General features: G+C 48.4%; 1 protein-coding gene across 9 annotated transcripts in view; it reads left to right on the top strand.

The window, feature by feature from the left end:
• Positions 1 to 4,602: 4,602 nt before the first annotated feature.
• Positions 4,603 to 25,886, top strand: part of GLB1L2 (galactosidase beta 1 like 2) — a 46,870-nt gene continuing 25,586 nt past the window's right edge. For 2 of the 9 annotated variants that reach the window (XM_014865959.3, XM_070489883.1), the window contains exons 1-6: positions 4,609 to 4,776; positions 17,641 to 17,688; positions 18,157 to 18,354; positions 20,034 to 20,102; positions 20,730 to 20,825; positions 23,076 to 23,184. In XM_014865959.3, coding sequence (XP_014721445.3) covers positions 4,691 to 4,776; positions 17,641 to 17,688; positions 18,157 to 18,354; positions 20,034 to 20,102; positions 20,730 to 20,825; positions 23,076 to 23,184 — 606 coding nt within the window. In that variant the 5' untranslated portion in view covers positions 4,609 to 4,690. Of the gene's footprint in view, positions 4,777 to 4,981; positions 5,140 to 17,640; positions 17,689 to 18,156; positions 18,355 to 20,033; positions 20,103 to 20,729; positions 20,826 to 23,075; positions 23,185 to 25,886 lie in introns of all 9 variants that reach the window. The other 7 variants (XM_070489886.1, XM_070489885.1, XM_070489888.1 and 4 more) reach the window with 5 other exon arrangements.

The following is a 25,886-nucleotide window of genomic DNA, read 5'->3' as shown; positions in this document are numbered from 1 at the left end:
TAACATCAAATTGAAATAACAAGCCTAGTTCTCATTTCTGATAGTGTTACACTGTTTGTATTTGAAATTAACCTAAGTGATCACTCTATCATGGAGAATGCAGTGATGCCTTCAATGATCCTAGACGCTGACACCTAGAGCCTGTCCTTCACTTGGTCACCAGACTGCATCCACTTCACCTACTCAAGGACATTGCTCCAGACATTCTCCACAGTCTCTCCCACTTCACTAATTTTCATTCTCTTTTGATCATGCTGATAGTCAGCACACAAGCATGCTGTGGTTTCTCCCATCTAAAATAGAACACTACTCTTGACTCAGAGTCAAGCACCACCAGCAGTCATCCCAATTATTTATTCCCCTTTCTAGCAAATATCCTTGAATGATTTATCCATGTTCACTCTCAATTCCTCTTTACACTTTCTCAACCCATTCCAGTCAGCTTCCCCAACCCTACCCCCACTCCACCGAAACTGCCTGCGTCATATTCACCAAAAACTCCACGTACTAAATCCATTTGTTGGTTCTCAGTCTTTCCTTAACTTGCCAGCAGCATGTAACACTGTTCATGGCTCCTTCCTCCTCGGTAACTTTCTCTGTCGGTGTTCAGAATACTGTCCTTTCTGAGTTTTGTTCCTGCCTTACTTGCTGCTCTTTCTTGTCCAGCTTTGCTGGATCCTCCTCTTTTCTCAGTGTTAGGTGTCCCGGGCTCATCCTTGGTCCTCTTTCTCTGTCCATATTTACTTCATTGGTGATCTCATCCAGCTTCATGCATTTAAATATCAACTCTCTGTCAACTCCTAAATTTATATCTCCATCCCAGACCTCTCTCCTCAACGTCAGGCTTGTATATTCAACAGCTTACATGATATCTCCACTGCATGTCTCATACCTCAGACTCAACAAGCCCACGCTGAGCCTCTGATATTCCCTTACAAAACCATTCCAGTCACAGCCTTCTCCATTTCAGGTTAGGGCAACTCCAGTTCTTCCAGTTTCTCAGACCCAACGTCTTGGAGTCATTCTTGAATCCTCTATTTCCCTCAACCTACAAGCAATCCAGGAATCACAGCAATCACCTTGTCTCTGCTTTCAAAGTACTTCCAGAAACCCAACACTCCTCACCACCTCCATTGCTACCCCCTCTTGTCTGAGCCAATGTCATCTCTCATATGCATTACTACAGTAGCTTGCTAACTGGCCTTATTTCTCCTACTCTTGCCCACTCCTGGCAATTCCCAACACAGCAGCCAGAATCATCTTTTACAGCAGAATTGATGTCCTGTCCAAAGCTTGCAATGGCTCCTCATTTCATTCAGAGTCAAAGCCCTGCTCTGAAAGACCCTATGTGATCATGTCCCTGGGCTTCTCGGACTCATCTCCTGCACTCCTTGCCCTCCCCTTCTCTTCCCACACGGACCTCCTTGCAGTTCACAGAATACCGTGTCTGGTTCCAGCCCGAGGGGCTTTGCTCTAGAGGTCCTCTCTGTCTGGACAGCCCCTGCTCCAGATGCCTGCATGCATGGCTGGCTCCCACCCTTTTCAGATCTTGCTTCATTAACACCTTCTCAGGAAGACCTCTTCTGTGCACACACCTCCCCACACACTCCCAAGCTCCCTTCCTTTATCTATTTTCTTTTTTGCTATGGAATTGATCACCTTTGAACATACTCTTACGTTTGTAAAGTTTTGCTATCTTTCTTCCTCAGCTAGAACATAAGTTTCAAAGGGAAGGGATCTTGTTTGGTCCACTGACGTATCCCAAGCACCTAAAACAGTATTCAGCATATAGTGGTCATTATGCATTTGTTGATTCCTTCTTAATGAACAAAACGTTGTTGAATTAGATCTTTAGCTTTTCAGCCTTCCAAAGACTGAGGCTTAAAAGTGGTATTTTTGGACCACCAAGGCGAACGATGAAGTTCAGTGCATCCTTTCCCAACTCACGCAGGCCTCTCCTAGTCCCACTGACACATCATTTTGCGTCAGGAGCCTTGATTACCTATCTTAACTTGGGTATGTTTTTTTTTCTTTTTCCAAGGCCAAAATCTCCTTCCTGAGACTTTTCTATTTTCGTTTTGTCTAGGATGAAATTGCCTTCCTTTATTCCCAGAAATTCCCACATGTTCTTAATTTCTTTGCTAAAGACTCTTTGGCAACTTGACATTGTAACTGGCCTTCCCATGTAACCCTGAGCAAAGGAGCTGGTGAGGGTGGGTGGGGAGGGCTGTTGTCTGTCCACGAGGAGGAAGCGAGGAGCAGGTTGTTATATTATGGCACTGGAGCCCAAGTGAATATACTATCACAGGACCCACATTTTGCATCTTGTTCTCATGACTTTAAGAGAGATTTTGCTGAATGTTTTCTCAAAATTCAGATGCACTATATTTAAGGCATTAGCACAGTGTGCTCAAAAATAAGATACATAAATGAATGAATAACTCATATATAAACCTGTTTGTTACCTGTTAAAAATAAAAACAGCCAACGAGGTTGGTTTGATACGATTCTTTTTCTCCAGTGTCTCCACTGTACTTATTCCGAATGACTGCAGCTTTTGCTCTCCCCTGTGCTTCCTCATGTGTATTTCTATTTCCCAGTGACCGTGTGCGAGACATGAATGCTCAAGGAAGGAGCCATCCTCTCTGGGTCTGTTAGAGTTCTGACTTAGAGTGGTGGGCCTGAGGATATCAACAGGACTTCCTTTTCTTAAAAAAGCATTTCTTCTATTTTCTAAACCAGAACCCTTGACACTAGAAAGGCAGCCTGTGAAGATTTTGACTCCGTATATCAGGGATTCCTTTCCATCCCGTGTGCTTTGCCAGACCACTTTGTTTACTTCACCATTAGGCCGGTTCATTTCACTGGAGCTTCCGTTCCCTGAGATTTGAGTATTTAGTTGTCTGCTTTGGGTTAAGATCTCAAAGGAGTATCTTGCTAATATTTAAAAAATCCAAAGCCCTGGCTCCTGATCTGACATCTCAGATTAGAGCTATCTTTGTAGCACTCTCCGTGGCATCATTAAGTTCAGATAAGGTAAAATTGTTCTTAAACTGTGAGTAGGGTTTGTCGATAGTTCTGCACTTCCCAGAAGGTTAAGGGGTAATGATGGTTTTTGTAGCACTGAGTTATTGCATTTCTCTCCCATAAATAAAAGCAAGGGGTACTGGGATGGGCTAAGGATTTCAGAGTTCTTATAGCCCACGTTGACAAGTTTTTACTAATATCCGAACAAGAGTATGGAGATGCTGGTGTGGTTTATGTAACTTGAGGATATCCTGATGTTTAATAGACTGTACCACTGCTCAGCCATATTGCCAGCAGTGAAGGGTGAACGTGGGGTGAGTGTCTAGCACGGGCCTCCACAGGTAAAAACGGGGGTTAACCTTTGACACTTTCTCCATATGCCTCATGGGCTAGCTTTTATCCAAAAATATTTTCTTTATAGTCTTAACAACTATCAAGCAATGATATATGTTACAAAGTGGAGAAAAGGTTCTGATTTAGGAGAGTGTGCTGAGCAGGGCGGCGCGCTCTCTGCAGGTCTCTAGGACCGTTCCTGGCCCAGCTGTCAGAACTGCGCTGTGCAAAGCCCCCATCCATCCTCTCTTTGTGGCCGGCTCCCCCGACCCTAGTTTATTTGTTTCTTTTTGCCTTTCCTTGGTTTAACTTCTGCTACTTGACTAAATATTTGCTTAATGCGAGAAAAAGGACCCTTCACACTAAAGTCTGCCTTTGTTCCAAGAAGTAAAATCTCATTTTCTTCCTATCAGCTTTACAAGGTCAAAACTTGTAAATGGAAATGGTTTAAGAACACGCAATGGGGGATATTTTCAGAAACCTTGATACTCTGAAAAGACAGCCTCCCTAGAAAATGTTTCAGATTTTCTTTCAGTAAAATCTGAATTTTGTTTTCGGGATGGGCTGGGTTTGTGATTGTTAGAAAGCATAAGTTTCGCCCAAATGTTACACAACATCCTTGTGACATAATTCTGTGCAGAATAAGTATTTTATTCGTCCTTTCCTAAAATCTGAGGCGTTTATCTGGACTTTTTTAAAATAAAAAACTGAAAGTGCTGGGAGTCAGGACCGGAGTAACACTTGTGGAGACCACAGGCGGAAAACATTCTGGTGCGCGCCCGGGCCCCTCCCCCCCGCTATTCAAACATGAAACACAAGCAGCCATAAAATATGTCTAAAGGAAATTCTACAGTGTTCTGGCTTTTCACATAACTCACTACTACTTCAAAATTTTTTCTCTTCAAAACTTGAACTGTTTTAAAAGGCTGCGTTGGCTTTGCAGGCGCCTTTACGACACGCTTGCCGCAGCAGCGCGGCGGGGACTACTCGACCGCTGCGTTCCACGGGCGAGCAAGCGCCGCGCAACGCGCGCCCAGCGCTCCGCACCTGCTCGCGCCCTACGTGCAGGAGCACAGCTTCCGGGCCGCGCGGGGCCGCGGGGAGCCGGCGCCCGGCCCGCCCGCGCCCGCCGAGGCCCCGCCCTACCCACGCTGGGCCCTCGGCGCCGGGGCGGGGCCTCGGGCCGCAGCCAATGAGCGCGGGCGGGCCCGGCGGGCGGCGGCCCGGTTGCCCAGGCGACCAGCACGCGGCCCCGCCCCCGCGTTGAGCCTCCCGCGCGGCTGAGCGCAGGCTGGAGTGGGAGCTGGTCCCAGAACGCCGCGGACGCGCGATGACCACGTGGAACCTGCGTCGCAGGCCGGGCCGCGCGCTCGGACTCGTGCTGCTGGGGTTCTTGACTTTGCTGGTGCTCCGCAGGTGAGAGAGAGCCCCGCCCACAGCTGCCCGACTCCCGACCCCAGCCCTCCACGCCTCGAGTCCCAGTCTCCCCTCTTCGCCGAGGAGGCAGCCCCGGGAGTCGTGTTACCGCGACCCGCGAGTCCCGAGTTCCCTCTGGGAACAGCCCTCCAGCCTGTTCTCTCTTGGAGCTCCCCAATACCCCGGATTCCCTCTGCGCCTCCAGGCACGCTGCTCCTGCCTGGAGATCCAGGCCTCTGGGTGACGCCGGGCGCTGCCCTCCCAGTCCCCGGGCTTCTGTACCCTACGGCTTCCCCGCTCTTTCTCCGCGCCTGGGATGCCGGGCTCTGCTTTCCTCGTGGATACTCCCAGCCGTCTGAGAAGGTTAGCAGAACTAGCCTTCAAATCCCTCTCAGATGTACGCCCATCACTGCCCGGCCCCCAGTCTTCCTTGGGGAACCCCCTTCTGCTGTTCTCCCAGGTCCCCACATTTCTTAGCGAGCCTGCTGGAGGCTTCTCGAACATTCAGCAGAGGGCAGAGGCTAGAGCTCCAGTGCTCATACCCATGGTCGGTTTAGCCTGCCTAGGCAGTCTTGAAAATGCTGTCCTCTGGGTCCTCCGAGATCCTCGGCCCTGGATTGATTTGCCCTGTTCTGGGATTGATGTGTCTTCTCTCTCCACTTTGTCACCATTCACCACCTCGCTCCTCCCCACCTCCCCTTACAAAATGTTGTCTGTGGCAGGTGGCTGCACTTAGTGATAGAATGTTTTATCCCCTAGCCTGTGTGGGTGCCCTAGCCCAGAATTTTTCTAAACTGTATGTATTTATACGATTCTATAGCTCTGACCGTATTTTTCAGGTTGATGCCTGGCACTTTCCATATTCAAACCTGCAGTGTTGCTGGGAAGGCAGACCAGCAGTGTCAAATGCTTTGCCACTGAGAGTTAATGCTGGAGAAGCTGAAGACTGAGCCACTGGAACTGAGGGCTGGCACACTGCCCTCAGCTTTATCTTTTGCTGCTTCTCTGTCCTTCTTGTTAGTTAGTAGCTCTGAACTTCCCCTGGGAGATAGACACGTTTTTGATGGAGATTAACATCTGAACACTGCCACAACAGCACATTCAGAAATTCTTTCCAGTTACATCTTTAGAAGTCTTAGATCTCTTCTTTGTTTTGGAGATAGTAAGGATGTCATACTATCATTTGGGAGAAGGAAATGGTGTTCTTCTCACTCTTGGCCCAGAAAACTTAAGATGTGTTTTGTTTCCCCAGTTGTCCCCAAGAGTTTTCCCCATCTTGTCTGTGGTCTCTACCCATTCCTCTTTGAAGATGGTCCTGGCTCTTGTAGGATGCTCTGCCTTCCTCCTGGTGCAAGGCTGATGCAAACCCCAGAAGAATTACTCACTGTAGAGGCAGCAGGAGCCTCTGGCATGGAGTCGGGTATCAGGGAGTCCATACCCGGAGGGAAAGGCCAGAGGTAGAAGTAGCTTGTGGCTTGCCTGTTTTTGGAAGTTAAGGATACGGCAGTCCATGCAAGGGACCCAGACAGGTCGTTATGAGGGGCGGCACTCAAGGGCCTGGGATGGGCCAGGTGGGTGCAGGAAGGAGGCCAGATGCTTGTGGGTGTCAGGCAGCTGACTGGGTTGTGAAGAAGCCTGAGCTGCTCACAGGTGAGTTAACCATCTCCCCATCTGGGTTGGGTGGCCACAGTAGGAGTCAGTCGGGGCCTTATGGAGTAGCCTGGAAATGGCAATAGAGAATGAATAGCTGTGACTTAAGCCCGTGGAAATAGTTTGAAATGCTTAAGAAAGTCATTGTTTTTCCTGCTATCTCTTCTTTCTCAGCAGGTAGAACAGAGGCCAGAGAAGCTCTGAACCAAGTTCACAGCCGTCTCTTACAGTCCTTTACAATACGTGTCTTTGGGGCATCTTTTTGATTGTACCTTCATGGGCCCTTTCTACCCAACTCCTTCAGTCCAGCTTGGGCTGGACACGGAGGGTTAGCTCTGGAGGCCAGAGGAGAACAACTCTGTCGCTTCCTTTTCTACCTTAGTCCAGCTTTGCCTGAGTCGTTAACTGAGCGGGAGGCAGGAGCCTGCCCAGCTGTTGTTGGGAATGTGGATGTGGCCAGTGGAATATAGGCTGCAGGGGCACTGGCCGCTGGGTGGGCAGCGCCATGGAGGGTGGGGAGCAGTCCTCTCCTGGGCCTCGGGCGGCCCGTGGAGGGTGGGGAGCAGTCCTCTCCTGGGCCTCGGGCAGCCCGTGGAGGGTGGGGAGAAGTCCTCTCCTGGGCCTTGGGCGGCCCGTGGAGGGTGGGGAGCAGTCCTCTCCTGGGCCTCGGGCGGCCCGTGGAGGGTGGGGAGAAGTCCTCTCCTGGGCCTCGGGCGGCCCGTGGAGGGTGGGGAGCAGTCCTCTCCTGGGCCTCGGGCGGCCCGTGGAGGGTGGGAGAGCAGTCCTCTCCTGGGCCTCGGGCAGCCCGTGGAGGGTGGGGAGCAGTCCTCTCCTGGGCTTCGGGCGGCCACTGTTTGGGCAGGGAGGGGGCTGCTTAGCTGCAACTTTTGTTTTTTTCCGTGAACTTTACCTTGGGCTGGTTCATGGTCAATCATAGCTGTTTGATTACATCATAGCCAAGAAATAGGAGGACCAAGATGATTTTTGAAGATTGCAGTCTTCAGGGTTTTAGCTTAAAATTAAAAAAATTACCTTTATCACAGTGTAATTGCTATGCAATAAACTGCACATATTTAACACGTACAGTTGGATAAGTTTTGACATATATATCTATCTGTGAAACTGCCACCGCAATTAAGGTGGTGAAAATATCCATCAGCCCCGGAAATTCCCTCATGCCCTTTGCATCTCTCCTAACCCTCTCTGCTGCCCCATCCCCAAGCACACTGATCTGTTGCTTTCTGCCACCATATCTTAGTTCTCATTTTCTAGAGTTTTACAGAAATGTAATCCTAAACTGTGTGCTCTGTTTTGGTTTGCTTCTTTCACTCAGCGTGTTATTTTGAGGTCTGTGATGTGTGTATCAATGTGAACTGTGTCTTCCGGCCAGTTGCCTCTCAACTCTTGCCTCCTCCCACTCCATGAACACAAGAATGCCTGTTTGATAATATCAAGGCATAGTTCCTATTCATGATTTTTTCTTTAGACTAAATGCATAACTGAGCAATAATTCAGTTAACTCTGCGTCTTTCATACCTGAGATTTTAGCTGGCAAAGGTCAGGAGAAAGGAAAGCTTCCGGATAGGCAGCCTGCATCGTGCCTCCTCAAAGGTTAGCTCATCTCTTGGCTCAGCTGTCACACTCATACTGCTCCCGCACTGGCATTTTCTGGATTACAGGCCTCAAGCTCTTCTCATAGGAAAGAAAAGGAGGAGAACCTATCAACTCTCCTTCGTGAAGGTGGATAACTTAGCAATGTGACCAGGTCTCTTTCTTTGATCCAGATCATGGCCAGTCCTGTTCTCCAAGGGTTTGTGGGCAGATTGTCCCTCTCTTCCTGGGCTTCTGTGAGGTCATTGATTTTATGAGCTTTCTCTGTTCTAGGACTTTACCCTGCTTGAGGCCTGAGTCATAGTTCCTGGAATCTTCAAAGTCTTTGAAGATGTCCCTTTCATCTTCCATCAGTGAGGTTTGCAGCATCTGGGAGGTGTCTTTAATCAGGAAGTCATCTCTCTGTCACAGGTGGGAAAGCATGCCTATCTTGGCAGTGGCTCAGTCAGGGAGGGGTAGGATGTCTGAGCCGCCCTGTGCTGGGAAGGCAGACTTGGCACTGGGATTCTTACAGGGCCATGTAGCCAACAACTGGTGGGGACGAGTGTCTTGGAGAAGAGCATGGGCATTATTGGTGTATTTGTGATCTAAGAGGCTGGGATAGCCAGGGGATTGGAGGCAAAAAGCAATGGAGCCTGGGCAGCGGAAGTATCAGAAAGTTGGCCAAAGAGTTCTCTCCACCTTAGGTCAAGGAAGTAGCAAGTGAAATAAAAGCACTTAATCTTTGATGAAATGACTCACAGTTCCATTGTATCTTGATGAGTGCTCTTCTGATGAAGATTCAGGAGATGTGGGAACTTAGATCTTTTCAGAACATTTAGTACCTGGAACGGACTCTAGAGTCCAGGCGTGTCCGTCCGCACCCCCGCCCCCCATCATCCAGGAGAGTTCTTTTGGTGTGAGTGTAGGGATGTTTGCTGCTTCCTTTCCACCTAGTTTTATCTTTTGCTTAAATCTGTTGCTCTGGATATTAAAGGCAATATGGAAAAAGAGTTCCCGTTGTGTTGGACTTCTCCTGGAATAGAAGGACAGGGGTATTTTTAGAGGCTCATGGTAATGAAGCCAATGTTTTGTGATTGGGATCTGCCCAGTTGGGACTGTGAGTTGATACTCACTGGTCTATACTTCCACACTCAGTGGGACAGTTAGTGGGGGTGTTCCTTTCAAGAACACACTGTTTTTTTCCTGTAAAGTTTATTTTGTGAGTAGGTAATATGTGAAAAGGATGAAATATCCAAATACTATAAAGGGGAAAGTAAACCCCTCCCTCCTGGCCCCGGGCACCCCTCTCCCTGCCGCTAGAGGTGATTACTGATAATGGTTTCTCTCAAGGGTATTCTGTGCATGTATAAGAAGACAGCTGTATGTATTACCCCGTTTGTCCATTAGGCATATAATTTATTTGAATAGCCCCTATTGGCGGACAACGATTGTTTGCAATCTTTTAGCTACTGCAAATAAAGTTGCAATGAATATCCGTTGGATGTATTTCTGTGTGTAGAATTGCTGACCACATGAGATATTCATTTTAAATCTTACAGACATTTAAGTAAGTGAAAACAATAAGTCAGTCAGTAAAATAGCGCGTTGTGTTTTTCTTGAATCAGTATGGAGATTCTGAGCTCTCTGGTCTGAGAGAGATTCTGTTTAACCTGCGTGTGTCTAGATTCTTTGCGTCTTGTGAGAACTAGCCCATCTCTTATACATCCGTGTAAGTAAGTCCCGTGTGGTGGATTTAAAAAAATATTTAATATATTTATGTTGTCCCCTGTTTCATGAAATCATTCTGATTCCACAAGCATCGCCAAGATGAGAGTCTTATCAGTAGCGCCCTTTGGGTTAGCTCGTGGAGTTCTCACCTCTCTCTAGGTTGAGATACGACACTGTTTCTATTTATGATGCTACCAATGGGAAGTTTTCCTAAAGTGAAAGTACAGTCTCATATAACCTCAGGACCATTTCTATTGTCGTTATGTGGCTGATTAGTAATGAGGAGTTTTTGTTATTTCACGATTGGGTCTCAAAAGTTTTGATCTAGTGAATGCTTATTCACATGTAAACTTCCTACAGTATTTAGAAAACGTTGCTTTCTGAACCACCAGCATGTCCCTGGGTCATGTAGGCAGCCACTTGGTCTGCCTTGCTGGGCCCTGGGTGCTCGGCCAAGTCCTGGCTTACCTAGGAGCCTTCAGAGGGAGGTCCAGAGGTGCTAAGATTGTAGTAGTGCAATAGACCTGCAAACTGCTGCAAAGTGACCTTGCATCTTGGCAGAATGAGTGCACCCACTTTTGGAATGGAAGGCCAAACCCTTTGGGAATATTTAATGCTTCTCCCAACAAAGCAGGAGCCCAGAGCATTGGTCCCAGGCCAAGCAGCACAACCAGGAAGCAGAGACACAGGGACAGGGTTCCATTTCTCCGGGGTGAAGTTCTTAGGGCTCAAGGATTCACCCACGAGGCATTCTTTTGGAGTAGTGGCGTTAAGGGCACTGGCCTGGGCCGAAGAGCGGACAGTTCCTTCCTCAGGCTCTCAAACTCCCCGGCCGAGGGTGGAGTGCGCGTGGCTGGTAAGACCAGAAGATTCCCAAGTGGGCAGTTTAGGGGCATCAGACATTCAAAGAAGTTGGACCTCACAGGAGCCTATAACCACCTGAGAATCTTAAGAGTGATGAATAGAAATTTATATTTTAGACCCAGGTCAGGAAATTTCTGTGTGTGATGATGTCTTTTGGGCAGTCTAACATATCTGCCATCTAAATAATGGTCTTGGGTGTGACCACTTGGATAAATGAAGAGGTGAGTGTTTTCTTGGTCAGCATCTTTAATATGATGCCCTGGACCCAAATTCTGTTCAACCTCTACTTAGGGTGGCCCTAATAGGGTCACAGTGGCACCTGGAAATTGAATTTGTAAATTATCATCTCAGGTTAGCAAGTACACATTACGTATACTGCCAAAATAACAGACCCTCAGGACCAGCAAGGACTTGTGTTCTGGGAGTTAAAGGACTACTTCTGCAGATTCCTACCTCATGGAGCTGGCTTGTCCATGCCCTGGCCAGCCTAAAAGTGTACGATTGTTGCCTGATCTCTGCTGGAGGTCAGCATACTCCAGAAGTTGACGATGCTGTCTTTGCCTTGTCTGGTTGTGTGTATCCTGGCCTGTCCACATCTGGGCGGACTATGTGAAGTATGACAGAAGACTGAAGGAGATGGCTGTGACCCCAGTTACTGATCAATATTTGTAGGACTTATAGGTGACAGAGGGATGCCCTTTGGCATGGCAAGAAACATTTGAGACCTGTCCTGATGCGGACACCTCGTTCAAGGAAATCATTCAAGTGGATGACTGGATCCGGCTCCTCTCCCACCCCAGCTGCCCTGGAAGACCCTCTCTGAAAGCTGAGGATCAGGTCATGGGCCGTTTCACATGAGAGAGGTTGTAAGCTTGTCACCTACTCGTCTGCCCTTTTCCATTAAACATGTCCACCCAGCACTTTTGGCCATGCCCAGTGCCATCCAGTCTGTGTGGAGCCTGCGCTGCACCCTTTGTCTTCGTGACCCACTACAGTGATGAGTACAAAGTGTGAGAAGACATCCTCCCTCCACTGCTCCTCCCTCGCCAGTCATCACCAGATGACAGCTTGTCACCATAGGGAGCTCAGGAGCCAGGTCTCGCCATTACAGTTTATTGTTGTGTCTGTAGCTTGCACAGCTTGTAATACTTGGAAAAGGGGTGGCAGCGACATCCGTTTTGCTGAGGTCTTGTTAAATTGTCTGAGGCCCTGTCAGAAGTCCTGACAGGTGTGCCTTCGTCCGGGAACGTCCCCACCACCTGTGAATGGAGCATGCCTCTGAGCAGAGCGAGGCGAGGACAGGCCAGGTCAGTGACCGAGGCTGCTGTTTGGGTGGTTCTCGGGCTGGAGAGCTGCTTGTCCTGCAGTGAAGCGACGATATGAGGGCGATGGAAGTTCCAGAGGAAAGTGTTCATGTGAGCTCCAGTGAGAAAGGCCTCATCAAACACAGTCTTATCACGAATGAATTGCTCACCAGGAAAAGCGGCAGGAGCGAGCTGGGCTCCCTCAGAAGGTAGTTAGCTGCTTGGTAACAAGCCCAAGTCAGAAGGAGAGGCTCTGTGGCCTGCAGTACCCACCTAGTTTGTATTTCCTTTATTTTACGATTCCTGAGTTAATTACTCAGGGAACTGTCGAGGTTGTTATTAATGCCATGATCACTGTCAGTATTAATAACCATTTGTATCGTACTTTGTCATTTACGAAGCTCTCATGTGCATCATCTCATTTTCCCACAGGGAAATCCTTTGAGAAATCCAACGTTTGTCTTTGTCATTGTCTCAGTGAATCCATCCCTTTTATTAATGTATTAAAAACGTCTCTAGTAACCTACCAGAAAATCTTCAAAAAGGAAACAATTGGACTCTCCAGAATTTTACAGCAGTTAGCTTTTGTTATTTGCAGTGTTCAGTTCATGCCTCTTGATAAGCACTGAGAGGAAATTATTTTTTTGTGAGGAAGATGAGCCCTGAGCTACCTGCTGCCAATCCTCCTCCTTTTGCTGAGGAAGACTGGCCCTGAGCTAACATCCGTGCCCATCTTCCTCTACTTTATATGTGGGACGCCTATCACAGCATGGCGTGCCAAACGGTGCCATGTCTGCACCTGGGATCCGAACTCGCGAACCCCTGGGCCGCCAAAGCAGAATATGCACACTTAACTGCAGCGCCACGGGGCCAATCCCAGAGGAAGTATTTTTCAAAACATCTAGAGACTGATAGGATATGAAGGCACTGGCCAAGAGAAGCTCTACCCAGGAAGAGTGTGTGCACGCAGATCTCCGCGGAGGAGGCAGAGAGTAGTGGTTCTCAAGCCTTAGCCGTGGGGCCTGGTTCAAATGCAGCTGCTGAATTAGCAGGTCTCGGCAGGCCTGAGTTCCTGCATTTCTGACAAGCTCCAGGGGAAGACAGTCTGCACACACAGACGACACCTGGGGACGTAAACCTAGACAGGGGTTTCCTACTGAATAGTTATCACCTGGGGCAGGTGAAGGAGTGTGTGCTCCCAGCGGGAATGGGGGAGTCCCGGAGAGTCTCCTCCAGCCCTGGCTGTGCCCCAGCACGCAGCTGGTGGGGAGGAAGGCTGTTGTAGCGTTTGGGGAGACGCGGTCATCAACAAAGGTTGGGGGCGGCGAGGTGAGCCTGGTGAAGAACTGGAGATTGTCCTTTTGAAGTTCTGGCCATTGAATAAGGATTGCTACCGGGTGGAGTGATTGCTAAATTGTATTCTCGCTGTCTTTAAAAACAGTGAGATTGTGTGTGCGCGCGCGTGTGTGTGTGTGTATTTTCACCACTGGACTGTCAGCGTGCCCCTGTTTTTAAGAAAAGACTCTGTCCACCCGGTTCTTCCTCACTGTAGCCTGGGGTGAGCCTGGAGGGAGGTGCCTGAGGGGAGAGCCTGGGGGTGGGCAGGCGGCCTGGAGAGGAGCACCTGAAGCAGGAACACACGGTGCGTTCTTTGGAGCAGATACAGTCAAAACCAGGGAGAACAAACCCTCCTGTGCGTGAGGTGTGGGAAACTTCAGTCACGGCCAAACTAGAGGGGAGTTTGTAGCCAAAGGAAAGAGCCAGAGCAAGGGGGTGGCTAGAAGGAGGCCCACAGTGGCCACGGGGCCCTGAGACCTTTAGTTTCTGGGGCCTCATCCTCCCAGGCGGAGTTGGCAAAGTTCCCCGTAAAGGGCCAGATAGTAAATAGTTTCACTCTGTAGACCGTATAGTTTCTACTGCATTAACTTCACTGTGCCTGGAAACAGCCACAGACAACACACAAACGAGTGGGTGTGGCGGGTGCCAGTAAAACTGGTTATGGACATTGAAATGTGAAGTTCAGATAGTGTTTGTGTGTCTCAAAATAATATTCTTTTGATCTTTTTCAGCCACTTAAAGGCGTGAAGACTGTTCTTGGTTTGCAGGCTGCACAGACACAGGTGGCAGGTGCACTGGGCCCCTGGCTGGAGTCTGCAGGCCCCTGGCCAAGGGGCTGGGTTGGTCTGATGGAATCCCAGTGCATAGATCTTTCATTGTAAAATTTTGGAAATTGTCATAAAAGAGTCTGGCACAGAGTCTAGCACATAAAATATAATTAGATGCTAAATTAAAGGGGGGAAAAATGGAAAGTTTGGAGTTATTCATGTTAGGGACATAAACACACCCACTGAGGCTATTCTCTCTCGTGTGCAAAGCTTGCTAGAGTCGAGTGATTTCAGATGGTGGTGGGATGCCTTCGTAGCACATCACAGAGTGCTCTGTGTGTCTGACCCTCACAGCAGCCTTGTGAGCAGTGAGGGCAGCGTTAGCCTGTTTACAGAGGAAGAAACTCATGCCACAGAGCTAGTGTCACCAGCCCTAGGTGACAGTGCTCCTAAGGCCGGGGGCAGGATGTGTGTCCAGACCTTCCTCTTGCTGATACTGTTTTTGTTTTCACTGCCGCATATACGTGGTCCTTTGGAAGAATTGTGTTCTGAATTATCATTTATAAGTCACTTAGAACATGGAACTTTTCTCTTTAGAGAAAGAAAAAAGTGCCTGGTTCTAGGTTATCTGCAAATGATCATTTCGACTCTGATGAAGCAGAACTGTAGTCCTGCTGCTGCAGCGTGAGCTTTGGGTCCTGGGGCTGCGAGAAGTAGGAAGGAATAAGTAGAAATAATTTTCTTTGCCCATGAGTTGCTGAGACAAGCTTCCTGTGGTTAGTTTGCACCTTCTGCCCTCTTGGCTCCTGCTTTTCTGTCTCTGGCTCCCAAACTTGTCCCAGTCCTCCTATAAATCTCTTCCTAGGCCAGTGACCCTCAACCTTGACTGTTAGGATCTTTGGAGGAGCTTTTAAAAACTACCAATACCTGTGCTCCAGCTCCAGAAATAGTCATGTGGTCAGGGGTGGGGGTAGGGGCTGAGCATTCGTTAGTTTTAAAAGTTTCCCTGGAGATTCAGATATGCTGCCAGCTTGGAGAACTACTGCAGCTTCTTCTGCGTAGCTGGCTTCGGTTAGGTTTCAGGAAGGCTGCTGATGAAATGATTCCACAGTGTTCTGTCTCTCCCACATCTCTCGCATCCATTTGGTGCTAAGCCTGGTACGTTGAACTGGTCACTGTGTTTGTCCTGCCATCTCTATGAGCACAGCTGCCGGAGGCCAGACCACCGGTTCTGGTCTAGAGCAGAACTTCACGATCTGGCTGTGGTGAAGAATCATTTTCCTTTTCTTTTTTAAAAAAAAATTTCCAATGTTTTCCTTTATAAAATGCAGTAAAAACAAATTAGTAGAAAAAGGAAATGAAGAGAAAAGATACAGAATACCCACCTGAGCCTTTTATGAGTTGCTTCAGCAGACATGGAACTGCTCTCACTGCTGTGAAAGTAGCTCATTTTCTGGCCTGCTCACCGCGGGCGAGTGGCAAGCCGTCGGCGGTGAGCGGCCCGGCCCCGCTGCTGAGGAGGGCCACAGAGTACACCGCCTCCTGCCTCCTTGCTGGTCGGCTTGCCATTCCCTGAGTAGATCTGTCTTCACTTTTGGATGCTTCTGCCCCGTTTCCTCTCCTTACTTACACCCCTGCCTTCAAGGCCCAGTGAGAGTGTCGCCTTCTGTGTGAAGTCTTCTCTGACTCCACCCAATGGTTCAGGTAATTCCTTCATTCAACAGTTACCGGTATATTTCAGCTACTGTCCTGCGTCATCACGTGGCCTGGCTACCTAATTTGTGGGGCCCTTGTTAAAAAATTACCAATATTTTCAGGATAGAGACAGCAGAGTGTCTGAAACTGTGTGCGGGGCCTTCTTTTTAATTAATTAGTTATTTAAAGGCGTACAGTGTGTTACTTTGATACATTTACGTATTGTAATATGATTGCTGTTGTACAATCTTTACAACATCATATAAATACAGTACAATATTGTTGTCTCTCTTCATTCTTCTGTGCATTAGATCTCTGTATCTTGCTTACTACTTGTTGAAAGGGGCCTTCTGAGTGTGGGGCCCTGTGCAGCTGCATGGGTCACACGCCTGGGAGGCCGGCCCTGGCCATGTCTTATAGCAACACACATGCCACTGAATTGTAATTATCCGAGTGTGGAGTGAGGTGGAAAAGACTATATGTATCAGAACTCCTATGGGGACCATAAAATGTGTGGTTTGGAGGAACTTTGGTAGGATGAGAGTGAACTTCCTGAGGAGCGTGAGCAAGTTGTGGTGGATCTGCCCTAAATGCCGTTAGAAATGGTGGTCCCCTTAATAGCAGGGCACTGGCTGCTTTCCAGTGTAGGGTATGCAAGTTTATGTTCAGAGCTGAAGCACTTGGCATTGTAGGTAGAGGAGAAGCTGGCTAGCACATAGGGCAAGGACCCAGTGGGAGGACGGTGCTGGTAGCAGAGACGGAGATAGAGCAAGACGGATGAGACATCCCATGAGCATATTGGGAGAATCAGCTGTGGGGTGTGTGACATGCATGTGCCATGTGCCCCCATGCCACCCACTGTTTGTCCACATGGTTGGCCAAAGCTTTGTGAAGGAGCAACCCCTTTGAAGGGTGCAGAGAACTGGTGAATCCAGAATCAAGACTGCTGCTCTCAGCCCAATTCTGGTTCCAACATGTGTGTTTTTTCTGAGACAACAGTCTTCAATCGGCATGTTATTTTAGCCGGTGTTACAAAATGAATGGGAAGAGCTTTTTTATGCAGAAGAGGCCTGCCTAAAATGTTAGGAACTGTAATGAAAAGTGGGTATGGAAAAGACATCATCAACTACAAAGACAGAAACCAGTTAAAGAGGCAAAGCATTTATTTGGGATCAAAGAATTGCAATTCGGGGAGCACAGATTCAGGTAGAAACCCAAATAGTGTTGATCACAGGAGAGGGTTTATGGTTTTTATGGAAAATGGGAGGTTGAGGTGAATTTTATTAAAGAAGAGTTTATTGGTGCTAGGTGAAGTAAGGCTAGACTTGTACTTCATTGATTGGTTGAGATTGGTCATCAGCAAAGTCCAATTTCATCAGTCCTTACAAACAGGATATTCTTGTCCTTACTGACTTCTTGGAATGTTGCCAGTCAGGTCTAGTTTGGAAGATAAAGAAAATGACATGCAAGGCAATTCTTCTGAAATGGCTGCTCTGTTTTAATATGGCTCCACTGATGCCATCTTTCACAGCATCAATTAAAATTTGCTTTTGCCCCATACTACTCCTGATCTTGTTTTTCTGTCTCCAATTTTCCTAAATTTCCTGGCTGGAAGTTTTCCCATTCTGTAGCTTCTCTTACTAGCTTTTTTTTCATGGCCTTCAGGAGACTGGGAGGAAAAGAGAAAGGGGGAATTTTAGGAGCACTGAGTCACGGGGATCAATTTGAGGGGGCTCACCTTGGCTAGCCCAAGAGGTGCTAAGAGGTGCTTTTTGGGACGAAAACTTTCCAACAGCCCTTTCCAGTAGGGCTCTCTGTTGTGCTGGTTTATCTCTTGGCTGACACTTGATCTTCGGATAATAATTAAGACCTGGAGGTTTGGTCAATGAATAGATGCTGTTTCTAACCCAGATACCTCTTTCCAGGTATCTACACCTCGAGCCGGGCAGCTGTGACCGTGAGGTGGCTCAGAGGTACTATTTGAAGTAGTTGCTGTTTGGATGTTTAGTCAAATGGCCTGTAAAATCTGGCCATCTGTCATAGGCACCTATGTGTTGCACCCGCCCCCAACTCCACCCCCCGGGTCCCCAGCGCTAGCAGGCAGCTTCTCAGCCCACTGAGAGCATCATTCCCACGTGCTGTGCGCCCACCTCGTCCTGTCTCCTGTTAGCACCTGGTCTCTGTGTTGAGTGTTGTTTGTCTTGTTCCTGACTGCAGCTCAGCTTGCTCTTCCCCTTGCTGAGTGAGTGATGCTGAAGAAAGACTCGAGGTTGCCTGAGTTGGAGGGTGGGGAGCCTTTTCTGAGTGTCCTGGAAGCAGGCCCTCCTTAGAAAGAAACGCTGAGGGCCTGCCGAGGAGGAGAGGAGGCCCGGCGCCCCTCTGTGCCCTGCTCACTGCCGAAGGCGAGCTCCGGGGCTCCCGACTGCCTTGTCTTGTTGCAGGTTGGACTGGTCTAACCTGACCCGTCCTTGGCTGAGACGCCGCCAGTTAGGGCTGCAGGCGAAAGACCAAAACTTTATGCTGGAGGACTCCACCTTCTGGATCTTCGGGGGCTCTGTGCACTACTTCCGCGTCCCCAAGGAGTACTGGAGGGACCGCTTGCTGAAGATGAAGGCCTGTGGCTTGAACACCCTCACCACGTGAGTGCTGCCCCCACCCCCGTCCCCAGGTAGGGCTCCTCGCCTCTGTGTCCGGGCTGCTTCTGGGAGCCCAGCCTGGGGTCTCCACCATGTCCGGATGGTGAGCCCTGGCAGATCCTAAACCTGAGCAGCCTCTGAAAAGAGTCTTTGAGCCAGGCTCTGTGAGGAAAACTATAGGAGAGGCAAGCAGCCCGAGCCCTCTGCTGGGTGACGGCCAGACAGCCTCCCTCCCTCCTGCTGCCTCCCGCACTCTCATTGGCAGGGCTGGGAAGACAGGACGTGGCTGAAAAGTCTGGAGGAACAGAAAGAGAGGTGCTGCGCAGAAGAATGTAGTGAAGGAGGCGAGGAGGGTAGAGGGGAGATTAAATTATCACATGGAATCTTTTAACAAGCACTCACCCCCCAATTTATACAGCAGATGAGTGTAGTCTTCTTCAAAATAGCCCCTTGAGAGGCTGTCAGCAGTCTCCAGCATTCCTTTCTGGAATCATCTTCAGGGTGCTGCAGCTTTCATCCCAGCCCCCACCACAGTGATCGGCTCGTGGGGGCACTCAGTAGAATGTTGATGTGAAAATCAGTTAAAACATAGGCTCATTTGTGAAAAATCTTGATTGTTTTGTGGGTTTATTTTTCAGAATTTCCAACAGATATTTGGATCCAAGTCTGTGAAATAAAATGGGTTATCTGGCTGGGTTATTCAAATTTCAGGCGATATTGTATGAGTACATATCAAGGACATGGATTTTCTTGGCTGGTTTATGAACTGGCTTTGAAGACAGTTTCTAAAAAGAGTTACAGGAGTGTTCTGAGCTACAACAGCATGGTTGAAACAAGTGTGTATTATTCTCTAGAAAGATTACTTAAAGGATCCATTTATTTGCATGTGTAGGTTCTGATCCTGGGGTACATTTACATGTTAGAGGACTCCTGAAGCTTGTAGGAATATTGTAGGATAAGCCTTGCCTTCTAACAGCAGGGTAATCTATCTTTCCTTAAACACGGAACTCTTGAGTCTGAACTGGAGGCAAGCAAGCCCCGTTCCCTTTGCCTCTGTAACTCTGCAGTTGGAGGGGGCCCACGAGAAGCCGGGGTGGGGGCGAGTCTAGGAGAGGAGCAGCTGTCATTACTGCTATCGTAGGTCGCTCCTGCCTTCTGCCTCTTGAGTCGGGTCCCTTAAAGAACTTACTTCATTTCTCATCTTCTGTTTAGAGTTACAACCTCTAGTCTGTTACAAGCTTGAAATTCTGGATGCTTCAGTAAAAAATAAGAATGATGATTAAGATTTTTCTCTTACTGTACTTTTAACTGTTTTTCTATGAAGCTACTTCTTTTTCTCCAATGAAGAGAGAGACGGAGAGATGAGGAGGAGGAAGGGGGAGGGGAGCACACACTCACGCTGACCTGAGGTCAGATCCCACACTGCACCCAAGTCTTCTTGGCCTTCTCTCCCTTCTCCTGAGGAGATGAGGTATTAGTCCCCCAGGGACCTGCTCTGGATTCTCAAAGGCTCCTAGATCTCTTCGATTAGTTCTTAGTTCTGGTCCTGCTGTCATTAAGATAATGTTCTTAAGAAATACATCTTCAACAATCATAAGGGGTTTTAGGAATAAAGAAGGTAATCCGGGAGTTGAAATGGAAGAGATGAAAAGCTCGGCTTGTAACTGTCTGTTCTATTACAGCTATGTTCCATGGAACCTCCATGAGCCAGAAAGAGGCAGATTTGACTTCTCTGGGAACCTGGACCTGGAGTACGTGCTGTTGCTGCTTCTGTGACCTGGCATGGGGTGGGAGGCGGAGAAGTGGCTCCTTGGGTTGGTTAGGAGCCATGGGGGCATCTGGCTCTGCTTGAGAGCCAGAGAGACTGGGCTCTGGGGCCTCGTTCTCAGGACAGTGGGAAAGGCTCTGCAGCCAGCACCTAGACGCTCTGCAGCTGTGAGCCTGTTACCCCCAGGGGTCTCGGCCTGCTTCTTCCGAGCCAGACCTCTCACTGCCTCCCAGAGGTGCCTAATCCCGGGTGTCAGCACCAGTCTGCAGTGTGGCCCAGCCCCGCTGACTGGGACAGCGGTTGCCCCCTTAGGGTAGCAAGGCCGTTGGGGTCAGGTTCCCTGGTGGCCTCCCCTGCACCCTGTGTGATGCCCTCCTCCTCATGTCCCCAGTGGGGCTGTGCAGATGTCCTGGGCTGGGAGCTGCATGAGAATCCTGCTCTGCTGGGGCCGGGGCTGCAGCCTCTCCTTCCCTCACCCGTCTCCCCGCTTGGAGAGGAAGGCAAGCGAGGGAGAAGTGGGCAGCTGCGCCACCGTGGGCTGTGATGTGTGCTGGGCTCCTCCTCAGCCTGCGTCTGAGGCCGTGAGAGCTGCTGACGTTGACCTCCCTAGGGCCTTTGTCCTGACTGCTGCGGAGATCGGGCTGTGGGTGATTCTGCGTCCAGGCCCCTACATCTGCAGCGAGATTGACCTCGGGGGCTTGCCCAGGTGAGCGGGTCTGTGAGAGGCTCCAGGTGCAGCTTGCATTGGTCCCTGTGCTTATGCAAAACACTAATCACAAACGTAGGTTTAATTTTGCTTTTAAAGTATATTTTTCCATTCCCCAGTGAAGTTCCTTTTTAGAATAAATGGCATCCAAAGGAGGTCTTTTTTTTTTTTTTGAGGAAGATTAGCCCTGAGCTAACTGCTGCCAAACCTCCTCTTTTTGCTGAGGAAGACTGGCCCTGAGCTAACATCCGTGCCCATCTTCCTCTGCTTTATATGTGGGACGCCTACAACAGCTGGGTGTGCCAAGCAGTGCCATGTCCGCACCCGGGATCCGAACCGGCGAACCCCTGGGCCGCCAAAGTGGAACGTGCACTCTTAACCGCTGTGCCACTGGGCCGGCCCCCTGAAAGGAGGTCATTTTAAGTGTTGTGACAATCATTGCCTTTGTCCAATTCCGTGTGGCTTTTGTCTGGCGAGCCGCGGGAACAGGGCTGGCCACCCTCAGGCAGTTCGCCTCATCAGGGCTCTGCTGTGGAGCTGGGGCCTCAGTCAGGCTGTGTACCTGCTCTGTACCTCACTGTCCCTGACTGCAAAATGGCCACAATCAAGCTCACCCTGTCTGCTTTTAGGGATGTTACGAAGCATCGTTTTCTAAGTCCAAGTATTTTGATAAAGTATAGGAGTAACAAATTACTGTTTTACCTTTTATCTTCAAGCCTCAGGTCCTGTGAATTATCTTAGGATGTGTAGTCTCTGCTGAGGTCAATAGAGTGCTCTGTGGTTAGAGTGGAAATCCAGACCAGGATCACCTGGTACCACATTCCTTCCTCAGCCTCATCATTATTGCCATTAATTTCCAGCAACAAGATTTGCTTATTAATAGGCATAATCTTCCCCATCCTCACGGTGTTCCAGGTGGTTAGACCCCCTCTCCCCCGACCCCGGCCGCCCCAGGAGGGAGGAAGACTGGTCTTGTTTGTCGTGCCTTCTCCTGTGGGAGCGGCCTCTCGCCACAGCGCAGCCCCAGCCTCAGCCTTGTTTGTTCTGTTTCCAGCGTGACCCAGCCCTTCCCTAGGGGGCACAGGTAGGCCCGTCTCCGTCTCCTCCACCACTGGGGATCACTTCTCTGCCGCTCTGCTGTTCAGCTTGGCAAGTGTGCCTTCCCCAAGCCTGCATACAGCCAGAGTGGCCTCCCCCACACCTGGGGATTAAATCTGTGTGCAGCACTGTCCTCAGGCCCAGCTGCAGCAGGCGCAGCGGAGGACAGGATCTCAGTCTCAGCTCAGAAGTGGTGGGAGCTGCAGCACTCAGACCTCCCTGTGCTGTTCCGTCTGTCCAGGTCCTGGTCGCATCATTCGGCACACCCCGGGGAGGCCAACCTGGGAGCACTGGGAATCAGGCAGGATCTCAGTGGGGAGGACACACCAGGCCTGTTCCATGTGAGATGGAAGGTGGGGTCTAGAGGAAACTGCTCTCTCCTTGTCCACTTTTACCTAACATAAAATGATAATTTTCTGACCCTGTTCAGGACTTCCAAAGCAGGGCAAGAGAAGCATGGGAGCCTTTTGTAAGAAAATATAAGTGTTTTCTCAGAATTTCAAGTGAGAAGGAGAAATACCTTGACTCCAGCTCTGGAACTAATGCTCCATGTTCATCTGGGGAATGTGGTCACCACAGACAGGTTGCAGGAAGAGTTAATCTTGCTCAGCTGAGCTCTGAATCACTGATGCAAATGCCAACTGTCAGTTTGGAGAGCAGCTGGAGCCCAGGGGAAGCCAGATTAGCCTCTCGGCGTCTGTCTCAGGCTTGTTTTTCTGGGTGACACTGGAAGGTTGCATCTGTGTCCTTCTCCAGTCCCAGTGATTCCTAATCCTTTTGTCTTCACGTGACCCTTTGTAATGAGATCGCAGAGTAAATGCTGGAAGACTGGGCCTGGCGTCCAGTGAAAAGCTTTTCTCCCGCTTGACTGGCAGCCAGACCTAGAGCTGTGAGGCTGGAGGTAAAGCCCCTGCCCGTGCTGGTGTCCTGAGGTAGGAAGCGGTGCTGAGTGCAGGGCCTGGGCCGGGGGCTTTGCTCCTGAGTCAGCTGGAGTAACTCCTGCCTTCCTGGCTGAGCAGAGGTAGTGGGGTGGGAGGGGCCTCCAGACACATTCCCAAGCACCCTGAAGCTGCTGCCTTTCACTCCACCATCCCCTGCCCAGGGCAAACCCACAGACAGTGAAACTAACCCCCCCGCCCCTTTTCATTCAAGCTGGTTACTCCAAGACTCTGGCATGAGGCTGAGAACAACGTACAAGGGCTTCACGAATGCAGTGGACCTTTATTTTGATCACCTGATGCCCAGGGTGGTGCCACTCCAGGTAAAAGCAAGCAGCCTCTTTGACCTTCACCTGTCTTCCTGCTGGGAGTAAAGAGGCCAGGTCAGCTCTCAGATCAAGGGGCTCACAGTTCCTTTCAACACGGGAACACATTCTTCCCTGCTGCCTGAGATCTGTCATTGGAGGGGCTTGCAATGGTCGTCTTTTCAGAGCTGCCTGCCTCAGTGTTGGCCTCGGTGGGGCAGTGTGTACGTTGCCCTGCACAGTGCCACAGCCGCACCTCTGGATGCTCTGACGACTGAAAACACCCACGTGTCCGAGTCGCGGTAGCACAGGGCTCAGCTCTACGCAGAAAGGAGTGGCTATGGGTGGCCCTTGCCTGTAAGACAGCAGGACTTCTTACAACTATAAAATTACAATTGATGGCTTTTTAAGGTACATCCTTCTGCCAAAAAGGTCCTGCATGGTACACATTTATTATTCAAAACATATGTATTAAAATAAATTTTTGTGAGAAAGTATCTTAACATTGCATGTAATAATTGGAAGCAATAAAAAGGCAGAAATGGGAATAATTAACCCAATTGCTTGTGTAAAAACAAGAACAGTGACACTGAGAAATTAGTATACATCAGTACAAATTGCTCTCAGTCAATGGTTTGGAATATTCACAGCATGCATAGATGCGAGGAACTCTTTGATCATTTGTGGGGCAGGCAAATAAAACACAGGACACTCAGTTAAAGTTGAATTTCAGATAAACAAGGAATAGTTTTTTTAGTATAAATAAGTCCCAGGTATTGCATGGGACATACTTACATTAAAAAATATTCGTGTATATATAAAATTATTTATTGTAAATTCAAGTATAACTGGGTGTCTTGTGTTTTTATTTACTCAATCTGGCAGCCCTAATTACGAAAGAAGCAAGAAGCTAGGAAATTATGGGCCTAGATTTTTGCAGGGAAGTTGGGGTTGCCCAGATGCTTCAGTGGGCTGTGGTGGGTTGGGTGGTGGAGGTCGGGGTGGGGTGGTAGGGAAGCCCATGCCATGTCCGTGCCAGGAATATGGGTCAGGGGTTTCCTTAAACATGGAAATGGCATACCAAACCTATGAAAACAATTTTTTTTTTCTGGGTATAACATCATTTTATTTTTTATTGTGATAGAATATACATAAAATTTACCATTTTTAACCATTTTTAAATGTACAGTTCAGTGGCATTAAGTACATTCGGGTTGTTGTGCAAACATCACCACCATCCGTCTCAGGAATTTTTTCTTTTTCCCAAATTGAAACTCTGTCCCCATTAAACACTACCTCTCCCTCCCCTCTCTATGGCCCCTGGCGGCCACCATTCTACTTTCTCTCTCTCAATCTGACCACTCCAGGACCTCATATAAATGGAATCAAACAGTTTTTTTGTCCCTTTGTGACTGGCTTCTTTCCCTTAGCATAATAGCCTCAAGATTCATCCGTTTTATAGCATCTGTCAGAATTTCCTTTTTAAGGCTGAATAATATTCCATTGTCTGCATGTACCACATTTTGGTTATGCATCCATTCATCAATGGACAGTTAGGTTGCTTTTGGCTATTGTGAATAATGCTGCTGTGAACATGGGTGTACAAATATCTGTTTGAGTCCCTGTTTTCACTTTTTTGGATATATACTCAGAAGTGGTATTGCTGGATTATATGGTTAGTCTGTATTTAATTTTTTGAGGAACTGCCATACATTTTCCACAGCTGCAGCATTCTATATTCCCATGGGCCGTGCACAAAGTTCCAGTTTCTCAGCATCGTGGCCCACACTTGTTTTCTGTTTATTTGGTAAAAGTCATCCTAATGGTTGTGAGGTTAGGTATCTCATTGTGGTTTTGGTTTGAATTCCCTAATGATTAGCGATGTGGAGTATTTTTTCATGTCTTTACTGGCCATCTCTGTATCTTCTTTGGAGAAATATCTTTAAGTTCTTTGCTCATTTTTTAATCGGGTTGTTTGTGTTTTGTTGATGTTGAGTTGTAGGAGTTCTTTACACATTCTGGATGTCAGTCTCTTATCAGATACATGATTTGCAGATATTTTCTCCCAATTCCAAGGGTTGCCTTTTCACTCTTGTTGATTGTGTCCTTTCACACATAGAAGTTTTTAAAGTCCAACATATCTGTTTTTTCTTTTGTTGCCTTTGCTTTTTGTTCCATGTCCAAGAAGTCATTGCCAAATCCAGTGTCATGAAGCTTCTCTCCTATGTTTTCTTCTAAGGGTGTTCTAGTGTTACTTCTTATGTTTAGGTTTATGATCTGTTTTGAGTTAATTTTTGTATATGGTGTAAAGTAACAGTCCACCTTCGTTCTTTTGTATGTGGATATCCAGTTTTCTCACCACCATTAGTTGAAGACAGCTGTTCTTTTCCCATTGAATAGTCTTGGCACCCTCATTGCCAATCATTTGACCATAGTTGTGAGAGTTTATTCTTTGGCCTCTATTCTGTTCTGTTGGTCTATATGTCTGTCTTCACGTCACTACTCCACTGTTTGGTTACCGAAGCTTTGTAGTAAGTTTTGAAATCAGGAAGTGTGAGACCTCCAACAATGTTCCCAACGTTGTTTTGGCTATTCGAGGTCCCTTGAGATTCTATATGGATTTTAGGTAGGATTTTTCTTTCTTTTTTTTCTGTTTTTAGGAAGATTAGCCCTTAGCTAACATCTGCCGCCAATCCTCCTCTTTTTGCTGAGGAAGACTG

The sequence above is a fragment of the Equus asinus genome, chromosome 20, assembly GCF_041296235.1.
Source record: "Equus asinus isolate D_3611 breed Donkey chromosome 20, EquAss-T2T_v2, whole genome shotgun sequence".
Taxonomy (NCBI): Eukaryota; Metazoa; Chordata; class Mammalia; order Perissodactyla; family Equidae; genus Equus; species Equus asinus.
The sequence above is the reverse complement of the archived record's forward strand: the minus strand, read 5'-3'. Positions and strand labels throughout refer to the sequence as shown.